The following is an 18,667-nucleotide window of genomic DNA, read 5'->3' on the forward strand; positions in this document are numbered from 1 at the left end:
TATGGAGGGATGAACTCATTAAAACGCTATCTGTATTGTGGTGCAGGTTAATCAAAGCATTGGGTGACTGAAGAGCAGTATAGAAAACAGTGAAGCTGGTTCAGAACCCCAGTGTCTGTGTCAGCTGAGATTGCACCAATCAGATGTTAAAAACACTTCCTGGCTTAATGTGGCGGTCTAGTCAAGCTGACCGGTTCTGCTCACACATCCTCTGCTGTCACTTCCTGCTACTGCTAGTATGTTCTGCTCACACTTCCTCTGATGTCCCTTCCTGCTACTGCTAGTATGTTCTGCTCACACTTCCTCTGCTGTCACGTCCTGCTACTGCTAGTATGTTCTGCTCACACTTCCTCAGCTGTCACTTCCTGCTACTGCTAGTATGTTCTGCTGTCACTTCCTGCTACCACTAGTATGTTCTGCTCACACTTCCTCTGCTGTCACTTCCTGCAACTGCTAGTATGTTCTGCTTACACTTCCTCTGCTGTCACTTCCTGCTACTGCTAGTATGTTCTGCTCACACTTCCTCTGCTGTCACTTCCTGCTACTGCTAGTATGTTCTGCTCACACTTCCTCTGCTGTCACTTCCTGCTACTGCTAGTATGTTCTGCTCACACTTCCTCTGCTGTCACTTCCTGCTACTGCTAGTATGTTCTGCTCACACTTCCTCTGCTGTCACTTCCTGCTACTGCTAGTATGTTTTTTCTTGCTCCCCACCTCCAGCTGTTGGACCTCTCTCTCTGTTAAAGAACATGTCTCTCCTCTGTCCCTCTAGGTGATGACGGGGACCAGAAGTGTGTCTTAATGCTGTCTTACCACCAGTATTGTTGCTACATATTCTCTGTACTGCGTTTCTGTCTGACTTTATCCATGTTGTTAATCCCTGTCTGTCTTTCTCTCCTCTGTCCCTCTAGATGATGATGTGGACCAGAAGCGTGTGTCGGTGCTGTCTTACCCCCAGTATTGTCGCTACCGTTCCCTATTGGCCCGGCTGAAAGAAAGACCCGCCTCCCTCCTCGCCTCACAGGTGGTTCTGGCCCTGGGGGGCGTGACCTCACTCACAGACCACACCCACATCCTGTACTGCAGGGACACCTTTGAACACCCCACCCTCATCGACAACGACAATGTCTGTGATGAGTTCGGTGAGTGCCTGAAATATTACTACTGTACTGAAATACCTTGTCACTTCCTGCTTTGAGTAGGCAAATCACCAATGTTAACATGGGCTGATGTTTCCATGGCACTGAGCCCAATGCCACTGTATGTTACTGATGGTCCACATGATGGGGATGATAGTGCACTAAATAGGGAATAGGGTGCCATTTGGGACGGATCTCCCCTTAGGGCTGATTAGCACAGCCTGCCTGGTCTCCTTCAGGTCCTCCTGCCTCAACATTCTGTAATTCCTTGAGGGCTGATTAACACCGCCTGCCTGCTCTCCTTCAGGTCCTCCTGCCTCCACATTCTATAATGACATCACACAGCTAATGACCTTTAACCTCCAGAACTAAAAAATTCAAACTGCCGTCAGCATAGTTACTGTAACTGTCTGTAAACGTGTGTTGTTTCTCCAACATGAAGGATGAGCCTTACCATGTTAGTTGTGTGTGTTGTTTGTATTGTATTAGCATGTCATTAGTGTGATATTGGTATATTATCTGGTCACCCTCTGGCTAGGTACAGGAGACTAACGGTTTAACCAGGAGACTAACGGTTTAACCAGGAGACTAACGGTTTAACCAGGAGACTAACAGTTTAACCAGGAGACTAAAGGGTTAACCAGGAAACTAAAGGTTTCATCAGAACATCCTCTGGTTAGGTACAGGAGATTAACGGTTTAACAAGGAGACTAAAGTGTTAACCAGGAGACTAACGGTTTGACCAGGAGACTAACGGTTTAACCAGGAGACTAACGGTTTAATCAGAACATCCTCTGGTTAGGTACAGGAGACTAACGGTTTAACCAGGAGACTAAAGGGTTAACCAGGAAACTAAAGGTTTCATCAGAACATCCTCTGGTTAGGTACAGGAGACTAACGGTTTAACCAGGAGACTAACAGTTTAATCAGAACATCCTCTGGTTAGGTACAGGAGACTAACGGTTTAACCAGGAGACTAACGGTTTAATCAGAACATCCTCTGGTTAGGTACAGGAGACTAACGGTTTAACCAGGAGACTAACGGTTTAATCAGAACATCCTCTGGTTAGGTACAGGAGACTAACGGTTTGACCAGGAGACTAACGGTTTAACCAGGAGACTAACGGTTTAATCAGAACATCCTCTGGTTAGGTACAGGAGACTAACGGTTTAACCAGGAGACTAACGGTTTAATCAGAACATCCTCTGGTTAGGTACAGGAGACTAACGGTTTAACCAGGAGACTAACGGTTTCATCAGAACATCCTCTGGTTAGGTACAGGAGACTAACGGTTTAACCAGGAGACTAACGGTTTAATCAGAACATCCTCTGGTTAGGTACAGGAGACTAACGGTTTAACCAGGAGACTAACGGTTTAACCAGGAGACTAACGGTTTAATCAGAACATCCTCTGGTTAGGTACAGGAGACTAACGGTTTAACCAGGAGACTAACGGTTTAATCAGAACATCCTCTGGTTAGGTACAGGAGACTAACGGTTTAACCAGGAGACTAACGGTTTAATCAGAACATCCTCTGGTTAGGTACAGGAGACTAACGGTTTGACCAGGAGACTAACGGTTTAACCAGGAGACTAACGGTTTAATCAGAACATCCTCTGGTTAGGTACAGGAGACTAACGGTTTAACCAGGAGACTAACGGTTTAATCAGAACATCCTCTGGTTAGGTACAGGAGACTAACGGTTTAATCAGAACATCCTCTGGTTAGGTACAGGAGACTAACGGTTTAACCAGGAGACTAACGGTTTAATCAGAACATCCTCTGGTTAGGTACAGGAGACTAACGGTTTAACCAGGAGACTAACGGTTTAATCAGAACATCCTCTGGTTAGGTACAGGAGACTAACGGTTTAACCAGGAGACTAACGGTTTCATCAGAACATCCTCTGGTTAGGTACAGGAGACTAACGGTTTAACCAGGAGACTAACGGTTTAACCAGGAGACTAACGGTTTAACCAGGAGACTAACGGTTTAACCAGGAGACTAACGGTTTCATCAGAACATCCTCTGGTTAGGTACAGGAGACTAACGGTTTAACCAGGAAACTAAAGGTTTCATCAGAACATCCTCTGGTTAGGTACAGGAGACTAACGGTTTAACCAGGAGACTAACAGTTTAATCAGAACATCCTCTGGTTAGGTACAGGAGACTAACGGTTTAACCAGGAGACTAACGGTTTAATCAGAACATCCTCTGGTTAGGTACAGGAGACTAACGGTTTAACCAGGAGACTAACGGTTTAATCAGAACATCCTCTGGTTAGGTACAGGAGACTAACGGTTTAATCAGAACATCCTCTGGTTAGGTACAGGAGACTAACGGTTTAACCAGGAGACTAACGGTTTAACCAGGAGACTAACGGTTTAATCAGAACATCCTCTGGTTAGGTACAGGAGACTAACGGTTTAATGCTACTGCAGCAGCTGCTGCTGCCTACAGCTGGTCCTCAGACTGGGATCCCAATCAGACAAGGAGGATAAGAAACAACTTTACAGCACACATAATAGAAATGGATTTCAGAGTGTGTACATGAAGACAGGAACATTTCTGGACCGTGTCCATATTCTGTTTTGAACGTGTTCTGTAGGACTTTGTTGTCATGATAAAGGGAGATGTCAGCAGGGCTTGACAGGCATCTGCATGTTAACTGTACCGATTGTCCCGATGGACTCCCTCCTGAGGGGTTTAAACAGTGTTTGGCTAGGGGTAACAGAATCCAATGGAACAACTGTGTAAGGACTGATCTCAGCAGTATGAAGTCATTGTTCATGTTACAGAACTTCACCACACGCTGGGGTTCCAAAGAACACATTTCATTCTGGAACACATCAGAGACACCCTGAGGGAATCTTCTTTATCTTCAGAATGATGGTTAGTTGGTGGGAAATCTGCTGCATTTAGAGTAGCTATTTACTTCCAGCTACAGTAACAGTTGTGTTTCCTAAATGGTATCTCATTCCCTATTTAGTGCCCTCGCCCATGGGCCCTGGTCAACAGTAGCCAACTATCCTATGGGCCCTGGTCAACAGTAGTCCACTACCCTATGGGCCCTGGTCAACAGTAGTGCACTAGCCCATGGGCCCTGGTCAACAGTAGTCCACTACCCTATAGACCCTGGTCAACAGTAGTGCACTACCCTATAGGTCCTGGTCAACAGTAGTGCACTAGCCCATGGGCCCTGGTCAACAGTAGTGCACTAGCCCATGGGCCCTGGTCAACAGTAGTCCACTACCCTATAGGCCCTGGTCAACAGTAGTGCACTAGCCCATGGGCCCTGGTCAAAAGTAGTGCACTAGCCCATGGGCCCTGGTCAACAGTAGTCCACTACCCTATAGGCCCTGGTCAACAGTAGTGCACTAGCCCATGGGCCCTGGTCAACAGTAGTCCACTACCCTATAGACCCTGGTCAACAGTAGTGCACTAGCCCATGGGCCCTGGTCAAAAGTATATTGAGAACAGGGAGCCATTTGGGACGTATGCCATCGTTGTAAAATCCTTTGGCTACAGAGTAACAACATCAATGTGTAGGAAGATCCAGAATAAAAATAAGAAAATAAACGTTGAATGGAACCGTCATCATGAATACGGTGGCTCTGCCGTCTCACACTGAATATGTGGACAACTACAAATACCTGGGTGTCTGGCTAGACTGTAAACTCTCCTTCCAGACCCACATTAAGCATCCCCAATCCAAAATGAAATCTAGAATTGGCTTCCTATTTCACAACAAGCCTCCTTCACTGTTCATCCCCAAAGCCAACTCCTCCTTTGGCCGCCTTTCCTTCCAGTTTTCTGCTGCCAATGACTGGAACAAATTTAAAAAATCACTGAAGTTGGAGACTCATATCTCCCTCACTAACTTTAAACATCAGCTGTCAGAGCAGCTTACAGATCATTGCACCTGTACACAGCCCATCTGTAAATAGCCCGCCCAACTACAGTGCCTTGCGAAAGTAGTCGGTCCCCTTGAACTTTGCGACCTTTTGCCACATTTCAGGCTTCAAACATAAAGATATAAAACTGTATTTTTTGTGAAGAATCAACAACAAGTGGGACACAATCATGAAGTGGAACGACATTTATTGGATATTTCAAACCTTTTTAACAAATCAAAACCTGAAAAATTGGGCGTGCAAAATTATTCAGCCCCTTTACTTTCAGTGCAGCAAACTCTCTCCAGAAAATCAGTGAGGATCTCTGAATGATCCAATGTTGACCTAAATGACTAATGATGATGAATACAATCCACTTGTGTGTAATCAAGTCTCCGTATAAATGCACCTGCACTGTGATAGTCTCAGAGGTCCGTTAAAAGCGCAGAGAGCATCATGAAGAACAAGGAACACACCAGGCAGGTCCGAGATACTGTTGTGAAGAAGTTTAAAGCCGGATTTGGATACAAAAAGATTTCCCAAGCTTTAAACATCCCAAGGAGCACTGTGCAAGCGATAATATTGAAATGGAAGGAGTATCAGACCACTGCAAATCTACCAAGACCTGGCCGTCCCTCTAAACTTTCAGCTCATACAAGGAGAAGACTGATCAGAGATGCAGCCAAGAGGCCCATGATCACTCTGGATGAACTGCAGAGATCTACAGCTGAGGTGGGAGACTCTGTCCATAGGACAACAATCAGTCGTATATATTGCACAAATCTGGCCTTTATGGAAGTGGCAAGAAGAAAGCCATTTCTTAAAGATATCCATAAAAAGTGTCGTTTAAAGTTTGCCACAAGCCACCTGGGAGACACACCAAACATGTGGAAGAAGGTGCTCTGGTCAGATGAAACCAAAATTGAACTTTTTGGCAACAATGCAAAACGTTATGTTTGGCGTAAAAGCAACACAGCTAATCACCCTGAACACACCATCCCCACTGTCAAACATGGTGGTGGCAGCATCATGGTTTGGGCCTGCTTTTCTTCAGCAGGGACAGGGAAGATGGTTAAAATTGATGGGAAGATGGATGGAGCCAAATACAGGACCATTCTGGAAGAAAACCTGATGGCGTCTGCAAAAGACCTGAGACTGGGACGGAGATTTGTCTTCCAACAAGACAATGATCCAAAACATAAAGCAAAATCTACAATGGAATGGTTCAAAAATAAACATATCCAGTTGTTAGAATGGCCAAGTCAAAGTCCAGACCTGAATCCAATCGAGAATCTGTGGAAAGAACTGAAAACTGCTGTTCACAAATGCTCTCCATCCAACCTCACTGAGCTCGAGCTGTTTTGCAAGGAGGAATGGGAAAAAATGTCAGTCTCTCGATGTGCAAAACTGATAGAGACATACCCCAAGCGACTTACAGCTGTAATCGCAGCAAAAGGTGGCGCTACAAAGTATTACCTTAAGGGGGCTGAATAATTTTGCACGCCCAATTTTTCAGTTTTTGATTTGTTAAAAAAGTTTGAAATATCCAATAAATGTCGTTCCACTTCATGATTGTGTCCCACTTGTTGTTGATTCTTCACAAAAATTACAGTTTTATATCTTTTTTTTTGAAGCCTGAAATGTGGCAAAAGGTCACAAAGTTCAAGGGGGCTGAATACTTTCGCAAGGCACTGTATCTCATCCCCATACTGTTATTTATATTTTGCTCCTTTGCTCCCCAGTATCTCTACTTGCACATTAATCAGGTCGCAGTTATAAATGAGAACTTGTTGTCAGCTGGGCTACCTGGTTAAATAAAGGTCAAATAAAATATATAAATAAACATAGGAATCCAAATCATGTGTTATGGCTGTTCAACGTCTGCCATGTCGTTGAGTCAGAGCTGTCTATCTAATAGAACTCAAAGGGTTTTCTTTAATGGAAGCTTCTCTAATGTCAAACATGTAAAGTGTGGTGTACCGCAGGGCAGCTCTAAATGCCCTCTACTCTTTTCTATTTTTACCAAATGACCTGCCACTGGCAATAAACAAAGCATGTGTATCCATGTATGCTGAGGATTCAACCATAAACACATCAGCAACCACAGCTAATGGAGTCACTGAAACCCTTAACAAAGAGTTGCAGTCTGTTTTGGAATGGGTGGCCAGTAATAAACTGGTCCTGAACATCTCTAAAACTAAGAGCATTGTATTTGGTAGAAAACCATTCCCTATGTTCTAGAGCTTAACTGCATCTGGTAATGAATGGTGTGGCCGTTGAACAAGTTGAGGAGACTAAATTACTTGGCGTTACCTTAGATTCTAAACTGTCATGGTCAAAACATATAGATTCAATGGTTGTAAAGACGGGGAGAGGTCTCTCCGTAATAAAGAGATGCTCAGTTTTTTTGACACCACACTCCACAAAGCAAGTCCTCTAGTTTTGTCTTATCTTGATTATAGTCATGTTATCGACTGCTGCAAGGAAAGACCTACACTACCGTTCAAAAGTTTGGGGTCACTTAGAAATGTCCATTAAAATAACATCAAATTGATCGGAAATACAGTGTAGACATTTACTGTTGTACATTTCCTGAACTGAACTGTCAGCTTCATTAAATAGTACCCGTAAAACACCGGTCTCAACGTCAACAGTGAAGAGGCGACTCCGGGATGCTGGCCTTCTAGGTGTCCAGTGTCTGTGTTCTTTTGCCCATCTTAATCTCTTCTTTTTATTGGCCAGTCTGAGATATGGCTTTTTCTCGTTTGCTCATCTTAATCTTTGCATCTCTGCCTAGAAGGCCAGCATCCCGGAGTCGCGTCTTCACTATTGACGTTGAGACTGGTGTTTTGTGGGTACTATTTAATGAAGCTGCCAGTTGAGGCATCTGTTTCTCAAACTAGACACTCTAATGTACTTGTTCTCTTGCTCAGTTGTGCACCGGGGCCTCCCATTCCTTTTTCTATTCTGGTTAGAGACAGTTTGTGCTGTTCTGTGAAGGGAGTAGTACACAGCGTTGTACGAGATCTACAGTTTCTTGCCAATTACTCACATGGAATAGCCTTCATTTCTCAGAGCAAGAACAGACTGACGAGTTTCAGAAGAAGGTTTTTTGTTTCTGGCCATTTTGAGCCTGTATTCAAACCCACAAATGCTGATGCGCCAGATACTCAATTAGTCTACAGAAGGCCAGTTTTATTGCTTCTTTAATCAGAACAACAGTTTTCAGCTGTGCTAACATAATTGCAAAAGGGTTTTCTAATGATCAATTAGCCTTTTAAAATGATAAACTTGGATTAGCTAACACAACGTGCCATTGGAACACAGGAGTGATGGTTGCTGATAATGGGCCTCTGTACGCCTATGTAGATATTCCGTAAAAAATCTGGCGTTTCCAGCTACAATAGTCGTTTACAACATTAACAATGTCTACACTGTATTTCTGATCAATTTGATGCTATTTTAATTGACAAAACATTTGCTTTTCTTTCAAAAACAAGGACATTTCTAAGTGACCCCAAACTGTTGAACCGCAGTGTAGTTAAGCTGCAGCTGGCCCAGAACAGAGCAGCACGTCTTGCTCTTCATCGTAATCAGAGGGCAGATGTAAATACTATGCTGCCAGTCTCTCTTGGCTCAGAGTTGAGGGGAGACTGACTGCGTCACGTATTATTTTTATAAGAAACATTGTGTTTAAAATCCCAAATTGTCTGCATAGTCAACTTACACACAGTTCTGACACACACACTTACCCCACCAGGGGTCTTTTCACAGTCCCCAAATCCAGAACAAATTCAAGAAAGAGTACAGTATTATATGAAGCCATTATTTCATGGAACTTCCTTCCATCTCTTCTTGCTGAAATTAACAGCAAACCTGGTTTCAAAAAACAGATAAAGCAACACCTCTCGGCACAACGCCTCTCCCCTATTGGACCCAGATAGTTTGTGTGTATGTAGTGATGTCTAGGCTACGTGTGCCTTTTTAAAAATGTTTAATGTAGTTCTGTTCTTGTTATTTGTCATAGTTGATGTTCTGTATTATTTGTCATGTTCTGTGTGGACCCCAGGAAGAGTAGCTGCTGCTTTGGCAGAACACTCTAGTGTTTAATAGGGATCCTAATAAAATGCCCCCCAAAATACCAATTATATGTTAGTAAAATACCATTATCCAAATGTTCAAACAACACCATTCTACATTACTGTACTAACAACTCCCAGGGGGCCTAGCATTACATATTGGCTTCTGCCTCTCTCCCATACCACCATCCAGATGTGAAGTTCCACACTATTACAGAGAGAGCTGCCTGCCAGGAAGAGCCTTGAGACATAGAGCAGAGTGGTGAGGGAGGAGGGGAGGGGAGGGAGGAGGGGAGGGAGGGGAGGGAGGAGGGGAGGGAGGGGAGGGAGGAGGGGAGGGAGGAGGGGAGGGGAGGGAGGAGGGGTGTTAATATAAAAACAACATGTTATTTGGGGTTTCGTCCAGTATGTCTGCAGGGTCAATGTTTTTTCAGTTGAAATTACAATGCCAAGCTCAAATACCTACATGCCAGATCATTCCCCCGGCATTCATGTTCCCATGTAATGATTGTCACTCTCTAGCAAGGGGTGCGGGGGAGGTTATGAAATCAGCCACTGATGTTTCCAGGCAGCCCCCATGATAATAACATGGCTTTAATGGAGGTTTGTTAGAAAGGTTTGTGTCCCAAATGTTCCCTACATACAGATAGAATATAGTATACACGTAGTCTATAGACACATACAGATAGAATATAGTATACACGTAGTCTATAGACACATACAGATAGAATATAGAATACACGTAGTCTATAGACACATACAGATAGAATATAGTGTTGGGGTGGCAGGGTAGCCTAGTGGTTAGAGTGTTGGACTAGTAACTGGAAGGTTGCAAGTTCAAACCCCTGAGCTGACAAGGTACAAAACTGTCGTTCTGCCCCTGACCAGGCAGTTAAACCCACTAGGTCGTCATTGAAAATAAGAATTTGTTCTTAACTGACTTGCCTGGTTAAATAAAGATACAAAAAATTAAGTATCCATATAATTGTCCTTCTTCATAATCTATTTTGTGAAGTGCCTCCTGCAGCAAAGCACCTCCACAACATGATGCTGCCACCCCTGTGCTTCACGGGGGTGACAGCATCATGGTGTTCTTCGGCTTGCAAGCCTCCCCCTTTTTCCTCCAAACATAACGAGGGTCATTATGGCCATTATGGCTATTATGGCCAAACAATTCTGTTTTTGTTTCATTAGACCAGAGGACATTTCTCCAAAAAGTACGATCATTGTCCCCATGTGCAGTTGCAAACCGTAGTCTAGCTTTTTTATGGCGGTTTTGGAGCAGTGGCTTCTTCCTTGCTGAGCGGACTCGTTTTACTGTGGAAATAGATACTTTTGTACCTGTTTCAAGCAAAGAGTCACTGAGTTTGAAGGTAGGCCTTGAAATACATCCACAGGTACACCTCCAATTGACTCAAATTATGTCAATTAGCCTATCAGAAGCTTCTAAAGCCATGACATAATTTTCTGGAATTTTCCAAGCTGTTTGAAGGCACAGTCAACTTAGTGTATGTAAACTTCTGACCCACTGGAATTGTGGTACAGTGAATTATAAGTGAAATAATCTGTTTTGTGAACAATTGTTGGAAAAATGTATTGTGTCATGCACAAAGTAGATGTCCTAACCGACTTGCCAAAACTATAGTTTGTTAACAAGAAATTAGTGGAGTGGTTGAAAAATAAGTTTTAATGACTCCAACCTGAATGTATGTAAATTTCCGACTTCAACTGTATGTATAACAGCACAGTTCTGAGATCAGGTGTGTACAACCCAGCCCTCTATACCCCTCTACAACCCTCTACAACACTCTATAACCCTCTACAACACTCTACAACACTCTATAACCCTCTAAAACCCTCTATAACCCTCTACAACACTCGATAACCCTCTATAACCCTCTATAACCCTCTACAACTCTCTATAACCCTCTATACCCCTCTACAACCCTCTACAACCCTCTACATCCCTCTACAACCCTCTACAACCCTCTACAACACTCTACAAACATCTACAACCCTATACAACCCTATACAACCCTCTACAACCCTCTATAACCCTATATATCCCTCTATAACCCTCTACAACCCTCTACAATCCTCTATAACCATCTACAATCCTATACAACACTCTATAACCCTCTACAACACTCTACAACACTCTATAACCCTCTAAAACCCTCTATAACCCTCTACAACACTCGATAACCCTCTATAACCCTCTATAACCCTCTACAACTCTCTATAACCCTCTATACCCCTCTACAACCCTCTACAACCCTCTACATCCCTCTACAACCCTCTACAACCCTCTACAACACTCTACAAACATCTACAACCCTATACAACCCTATACAACCCTCTACAACCCTCTATAACCCTATATATCCCTCTATAACCCTCTACAACCCTCTACAATCCTCTATAACCATCTACAATCCTATACAACCCTCTATAACCCTCTACTACCCTCTATAACCCTCTACAACCCTCTACAACCCTATATTACCCTATATTACCCTCTACAACCCTATATACCCATCTATAACCCTCTACAACTCTCTATAACCCTTTATAACCCTCTACAACCATCTACAATTCTCTACATCCCTCTATAACCCTCTACAACCCTCTACAATCCTCTATAACCATCTACAATCCTATACAACCCTCTACTACCCTCTATAACCCTCTACAACCCTCTACAACCCTATAGTACCCTCTATAACCCTCTACAACCCTATATAACCCTCTACAACCCTTTACATCCCTCTATAACCCTCTACAACCCTCTATAACCCTCTACAACCCTCTACATCGCTCTATAACTCTCTATAAGCCTCTATAACCCTCTACAACCCTCTATAACCCTCTACTGCCCTCTGTAACCCTCTACTACCCACTACACCCCTATATAACCCTCTACAACCCTCTATAACCCTCTACAACCCTATGTAACCCTCTACAACCCTATGTAACCCTCTACAACCCTATGTAGCCCTCTACAACCCTATGTAGCCATATACAACCCTCTTACATCCCTCTATAACCCTCTATAACCCTCTACAACCCTCTCATATTCCCCCCTGGTCATTCCGGGACCACCACTCTGAGGCCGGTCTGAAAGGCAGTGAAACTAAATATATCTGGACTGGCCCTTTCCTTTCCTACGGGGCCGGAGCGGTTCAGGGTTGGTGTGTTACAGTTGTTCCTCCATACATAATTCATTTATTAAGTCCATGTATGATCTGCTCCTGACACTCAGTTGGCCTCCCGCAGCTCAGAGAACCGAGGCTGTAGAAAAGTCTTCCAGTAACTGTTTGATTCAAATTAAAACCACATTTCCATGATTCCCTTTTTACATGTTCCCTGGGGACATCTGAGTCCCTATGCTCTGACAGCTACGAGCTGAGCAACATTACATACTAGATCAGAAAATACTCTGTTCCCTGGGGACATCTGAGTCCCTATGCTCTGACAGCTACGAGCTGAGCAACATTACATACTAGATTAGAAAATACTCTATTATTAAATACTTTTTTAGAAATTACTATATTATGAAATACTTTATTAATTTGTTAACTTAGAGACCACCGGTTGGGACTCACTCCAACTCACACAATGGCCTTATTCAGTTCATAGTAATAAATAATGTATCTTGTAACCTACTTATTTCTCTACAGTCTGTTATTTTACAGCCCTGCTCTATTCTCTACAGTCTGTTATTTTACAGCCCTGCTCTATTCTCTACAGTCTGTTATTTTACAGCCCTGCTCTATTCTCTACAGTCTGTTATTTTACAGCCCTGCTCTATTCTCTAGTCTGTTATTTTACAGCCCTGCTCTATTCTCTACAGTCTGTTATTTTACAGCCCTGCTCTATTCTCTAGTCTGTTATTTTACAGCCCTGCTCTATTCTCTAGTCTGTTATTTTACAGCCCTGCTCTATTCTCTACAGTCTGTTATTTTACAGCCCTGCTCTATTCTCTACAGTCTGTTATTTTACAGCCCTGCTCTATTCTCTAGTCTGTTATTTTACAGCCCTGCTCTATTCTCTAGTCTGTTATTTTACAGCCCTGCTCTATTCTCTAGTCTGTTATTTTACAGCCCTGCTCTATTCTCTACAGTCTGTTATTTTACAGCCCTGCTCTATTCTCTAGTCTGTTATTTTACAGCCCTGCTCTATTCTCTACAGTCTGTTATTTTACAGCCCTGCTCTATTCTCTAGTCTGTTATTTTACAGCCCTGCTCTATTCTCTACAGTCTGTTATTTTACAGCCCTGCTCTATTCTCTACAGTCTGTTATTTTACAGCCCTGCTCTATTCTCTACAGTCTGTTATTTTACAGCCCTGCTCTATTCTCTAGTCTGTTATTTTACAGCCCTGCTCTATTCTCTACAATCTGTTATTTTACAGCCCTGCTCTATTCTCTACAATCTGTTATTTTACAGCCCTGCTCTATTCTCTAGTCTGTTATTTTACAGCCCTGCTCTATTCTCTAGTCTGTTATTTTACAGCCCTGCTCTATTCTCTAGTCTGTTATTTTACAGCCCTGCTCTATTCTCTACAGTCTGTTATTTTACAGCCCTGCTCTATTCTCTAGTCTGTTATTTTACAGCCCTGCTCTATTCTCTACAGTCTGTTATTTTACAGCCCTGCTCTATTCTCTAGTCTGTTATTTTACAGCCCTGCTCTATTCTCTAGTCTGTTATTTTACAGCCCTGCTCTATTCTTTACAGTCTGTTATTTTACAGCCCTGCTCTATTCTATAGTCTGTTATTTTACAGCCCTGCTCTATTCTCTAGTCTGTTATTTTACAGCCCTGCTCTATTCTCTACAGTCTGTTATTTTACAGCCCTGCTCTATTCTCTAGTCTGTTATTTTACAGCCCTGCTCTATTCTCTACAGTCTGTTATTTTACAGCCCTGCTCTATTCTCTACAGTCTGTTATTTTACAGCCCTGCTCTATTCTCTAGTCTGTTATTTTACAGCCCTGCTCTATTCTCTAGTCTGTTATTTTACAGCCCTGCTCTATTCTTTACAGTCTGTTATTTTACAGCCCTGCTCTATTCTCTAGTCTGTTATTTTACAGCCCTGCTCTATTCTCTAGTCTGTTACTTTACAGCCCTGCTCTATTCTCTACAGTCTGTTATTTTACAGCCCTGCTCTATTCTCTAGTCTGTTATTTTACAGCCCTGCTCTATTCTCTAGTCTGTTATTTTACAGCCCTGCTCTATTCTCTAGTCTGTTATTTTACAGCCCTGCTCTATTCTCTACAGTCTGTTATTTCACAGCCCTGCTCTATTCTCTAGTCTGTTATTTTACAGCCCTGCTCTATTCTCTAGTCTGTTATTTTACAGCCCTGCTCTATTCTCTAGTCTGTTATTCTCTACAATCTGTTATTTTACAGCCCTGCTCTATTCTCTACAATCTGTTATTTTACAGCCCTGCTCTATTCTCTAGTCTGTTATTTTACACCCCTGCTCTATTCTCTACAGTCTGTTATTTTACAGCCGTGCTCTATTCTCTAGTCTGTTATTTTACAGCCCTGCTCTATTCTCTTGTCTGTTATTTTACAGCCCTGCTCTATTCTCTACAGTCTGTTATTTTACAGCCCTGCTCTATTCTCTACAGTCTGTTATTTTACAGCCCTGCTCTATTCTCTAGTCTGTTATTTTACAGCCCTGCTCTATTCTCTACAATCTGTTATTTTACAGCCGTGCTCTATTCTCTAGTCTGTTATTTTACAGCCCTGCTCTATTCTCTACAGTCTGTTATTTTACAGCCCTGCTCTATTCTCTACAATCTGTTATTTTACAGCCCTGCTCTATTCTCTAGTCTGTTATTTTACAGCCCTGCTCTATTCTCTACAGTCTGTTATTTTACAGCCCTGCTCTATTCTCTAGTCTGTTATTTTACAGCCCTGCTCTATTCTCTAGTCTGTTATTTTACAGCCCTGCTCTATTCTCTAGTCTGTTATTTTACAGCCCTGCTCTATTCTCTAGTCTGTTATTTTACAGCCCTGCTCTATTCTCTACAATCTGTTATTTTACAGCCCTGCTCTATTCTCTACAGTTTGTTATTTTACAGCCCTGCTCTATTCTCTAGTCTGTTATTTTACAGCCCTGCTCTATTCTCTACAATCTGTTATTTTACAGCCCTGCTCTATTCTCTACAGTCTGTTATTTTACAGCCCTGCTCTATTCTCTACAGTCTGTTATTTTACAGCCCTGCTCTATTCTCTACAGTCTGTTATTTTACAGCCCTGCTCTATTCTTTAGTCTGTTATTTTACAGCCCTGCTCTATTCTCTACAATCTGTTATTTTACAGCCGTGCTCTATTCTCTAGTCTGTTATTTTACAGCCCTGCTCTATTCTCTACAGTCTGTTATTTTACAGCCCTGCTCTATTCTCTACAATCTGTTATTTTACAGCCCTGCTCTATTCTCTAGTCTGTTATTTTACAGCCCTGCTCTATTCTCTACAGTGTGTTATTTTACAGCCCTGCTCTATTCTCTAGTCTGTTATTTTACAGCCCTGCTCTATTCTCTAGTCTGTTATTTTACAGCCCTGCTCTATTCTCTAGTCTGTTATTTTACAGCCCTGCTCTATTCTCTACAATCTGTTATTTTACAGCCCTGCTCTATTCTCTACAATCTGTTATTTTACAGCCCTGCTCTATTCTCTACAGTTTGTTATTTTACAGCCCTGCTCTATTCTCTACAGTTTGTTATTTTACAGCCCTGCTCTATTCTCTAGTCTGTTATTTTACAGCCCTGCTCTATTCTCTAGTCTGTTATTTTACAGCCCTGCTCTATTCTCTACAATCTGTTATTTTACAGCCCTGCTCTATTCTCTACAGTCTGTTATTTTACAGCCCTGCTCTATTCTCTAGTCTGTTATTCTCTACAATCTGTTATTTTACAGCCCTGCTCTATTCTCTACAATCTGTTATTTTACAGCCCTGCTCTATTCTCTAGTCTGTTATTTTACACCCCTGCTCTATTCTCTACAGTCTGTTATTTTACAGCCGTGCTCTATTCTCTAGTCTGTTATTTTACAGCCCTGCTCTATTCTCTTGTCTGTTATTTTACAGCCCTGCTCTATTCTCTACAGTCTGTTATTTTACAGCCCTGCTCTATTCTCTACAGTCTGTTATTTTACAGCCCTGCTCTATTCTCTAGTCTGTTATTTTACAGCCCTGCTCTATTCTCTACAATCTGTTATTTTACAGCCGTGCTCTATTCTCTAGTCTGTTATTTTACAGCCCTGCTCTATTCTCTACAGTCTGTTATTTTACAGCCCTGCTCTATTCTCTACAATCTGTTATTTTACAGCCCTGCTCTATTCTCTAGTCTGTTATTTTACAGCCCTGCTCTATTCTCTACAGTCTGTTATTTTACAGCCCTGCTCTATTCTCTAGTCTGTTATTTTACAGCCCTGCTCTATTCTCTAGTCTGTTATTTTACAGCCCTGCTCTATTCTCTAGTCTGTTATTTTACAGCCCTGCTCTATTCTCTAGTCTGTTATTTTACAGCCCTGCTCTATTCTCTACAATCTGTTATTTTACGGCCCTGCTCTATTCTCTACAGTTTGTTATTTTACAGCCCTGCTCTATTCTCTAGTCTGTTATTTTACAGCCCTGCTCTATTCTCTACAATCTGTTATTTTACAGCCCTGCTCTATTTTCTACAGTCTGTTATTTTACAGCCCTGCTCTATTCTCTACAGTCTGTTATTTTACAGCCCTGCTCTATTCTCTACAGTCTGTTATTTTACAGCCCTGCTCTATTCTCTAGTCTGTTATTTTACAGCCCTGCTCTATTCTCTACAATCTGTTATTTTACAGCCGTGCTCTATTCTCTAGTCTGTTATTTTACAGCCCTGCTCTATTCTCTACAGTCTGTTATTTTACAGCCCTGCTCTATTCTCTACAATCTGTTATTTTACAGCCCTGCTCTATTCTCTAGTCTGTTATTTTACAGCCCTGCTCTATTCTCTACAGTCTGTTATTTTACAGCCCTGCTCTATTCTCTAGTCTGTTATTTTACAGCCCAGCTCTATTCTCTAGTCTGTTATTTTACAGCCCTGCTCTATTCTCTAGTCTGTTATTTTACAGCCCTGCTCTATTCTCTACAATCTGTTATTTTACAGCCCTGCTCTATTCTCTACAATCTGTTATTTTACAGCCCTGCTCTATTCTCTACAGTTTGTTATTTTACAGCCCTGCTCTATTCTCTAGTCTGTTATTTTACAGCCCTGCTCTATTCTCTAGTCTGTTATTTTACAGCCCTGCTCTATTCTCTAGTCTGTTATTTTACAGCCCTGCTCTATTCTCTACAATCTGTTATTTTACAGCCCTGCTCTATTCTCTAGTCTGTTATTTTACAGCCATGCTCTATTCTCTAGTCTGTTATTTTACAGCCCTGCTCTATTCTCTACAGTCTGTTATTTTACAGCCATGCTCTATTCCCTAGTCTGTTATTTTACAGCCCTGCTCTATTCTCTAGTCTGTTATTTTACAGCCCTGCTCTATTCTCTACAATTTACTATTCTTTACTTTTTTTAGGTAGTGGAATTACTTTTGCTTACTTCCAGGCCTGAGGGAACACACTTTCTAGTAGGCTTAGATTGAAGATATGACAAATAGGAGTGGCAATATCGTCCTCTGTAATCCTCAGTCATTTTCCATCCAAGTTGTCAGACCCAGGTGGCTTGTCATTGTCTTTTTCACCTCTTCCACAAAAAAAAAAAAAAAAAGTATAAATTACAATGCCTGTCTTACATCATTTGGTTAGTTATTTATTTATTTTTACCTTTATTTAACCAGGCAAGTCAGTTAAGAACAAATTCTTATTTTCAATGACGGCCTAGGAACAATGGGTTAACTGCCTGGCAGTTTTTTACCTTGTCAGCTCAGGGGGTTTGAACTTGCAACCTTCCGGCTACTTGTCCAACGCTCTGACCACTAGGCTACCCTGCCGCCCCATATGCATGGATGTGGGGCGGCAAGGTAGCCTAGTGGATGTGTAGGGTTAAACATCTGTTGTTGGCATGTCATGCCTTAGTTTGCTAATCTTTCTAATGAAAAAAACATTAAAGTAGTTTGCAATATCAGTGGGTTTTGTGATGAACGAGCCATCGGATCCAATGAATGATGGAGCATTAATTTTTCCTCATCATTTTTCAATTCCTCATCAATTCACAGGGATTTAACCATTTTTTAAAGTAATTTTATTAAAGGGTGCTTATTAGTAACTGGGATAAGCAATTTCATAAATGTGTCAAGTGCAGTGACTGGTTGCTCCTCATTACACACCATCGACCAGCAAATATTCAACATAGGAATCACCACAGAACTCCTTATATGACCTCTTATATACTATATTAGGCCCAGCCTGTCCTCTTATACACTATATTAGGCCCTGCCTGTCCTCTTATACACTATATTAGGCCCTGCCTGTCCTCTTATACACTATATTAGGCCCTGCCTGTCCTCTTATACACTATATTAGGCCCTGCCTGTCCTCTTATACACTATATTAGGCCCAGCCTGACC

The 18,667-nt window shown here is 42.1% G+C and overlaps 1 protein-coding gene across 1 annotated transcript in view; it reads left to right on the top strand.

Moving 5' to 3' along the window:
- Positions 1–18,667, top strand: part of LOC110513287 (AT-rich interactive domain-containing protein 5B-like) — a 100,924-nt gene that overhangs the window by 38,869 nt on the left and 43,388 nt on the right. Inside the window, exon 4 of the mRNA XM_036972058.1 lies at positions 912–1,142. Coding sequence (XP_036827953.1) covers positions 912–1,142 — 231 coding nt within the window. The remainder of the gene's footprint in view (positions 1–911; positions 1,143–18,667) is intronic.

The sequence above is a fragment of the Oncorhynchus mykiss genome, unplaced genomic scaffold, assembly GCF_013265735.2.
Source record: "Oncorhynchus mykiss isolate Arlee unplaced genomic scaffold, USDA_OmykA_1.1 un_scaffold_119, whole genome shotgun sequence".
Taxonomy (NCBI): Eukaryota; Metazoa; Chordata; class Actinopteri; order Salmoniformes; family Salmonidae; genus Oncorhynchus; species Oncorhynchus mykiss.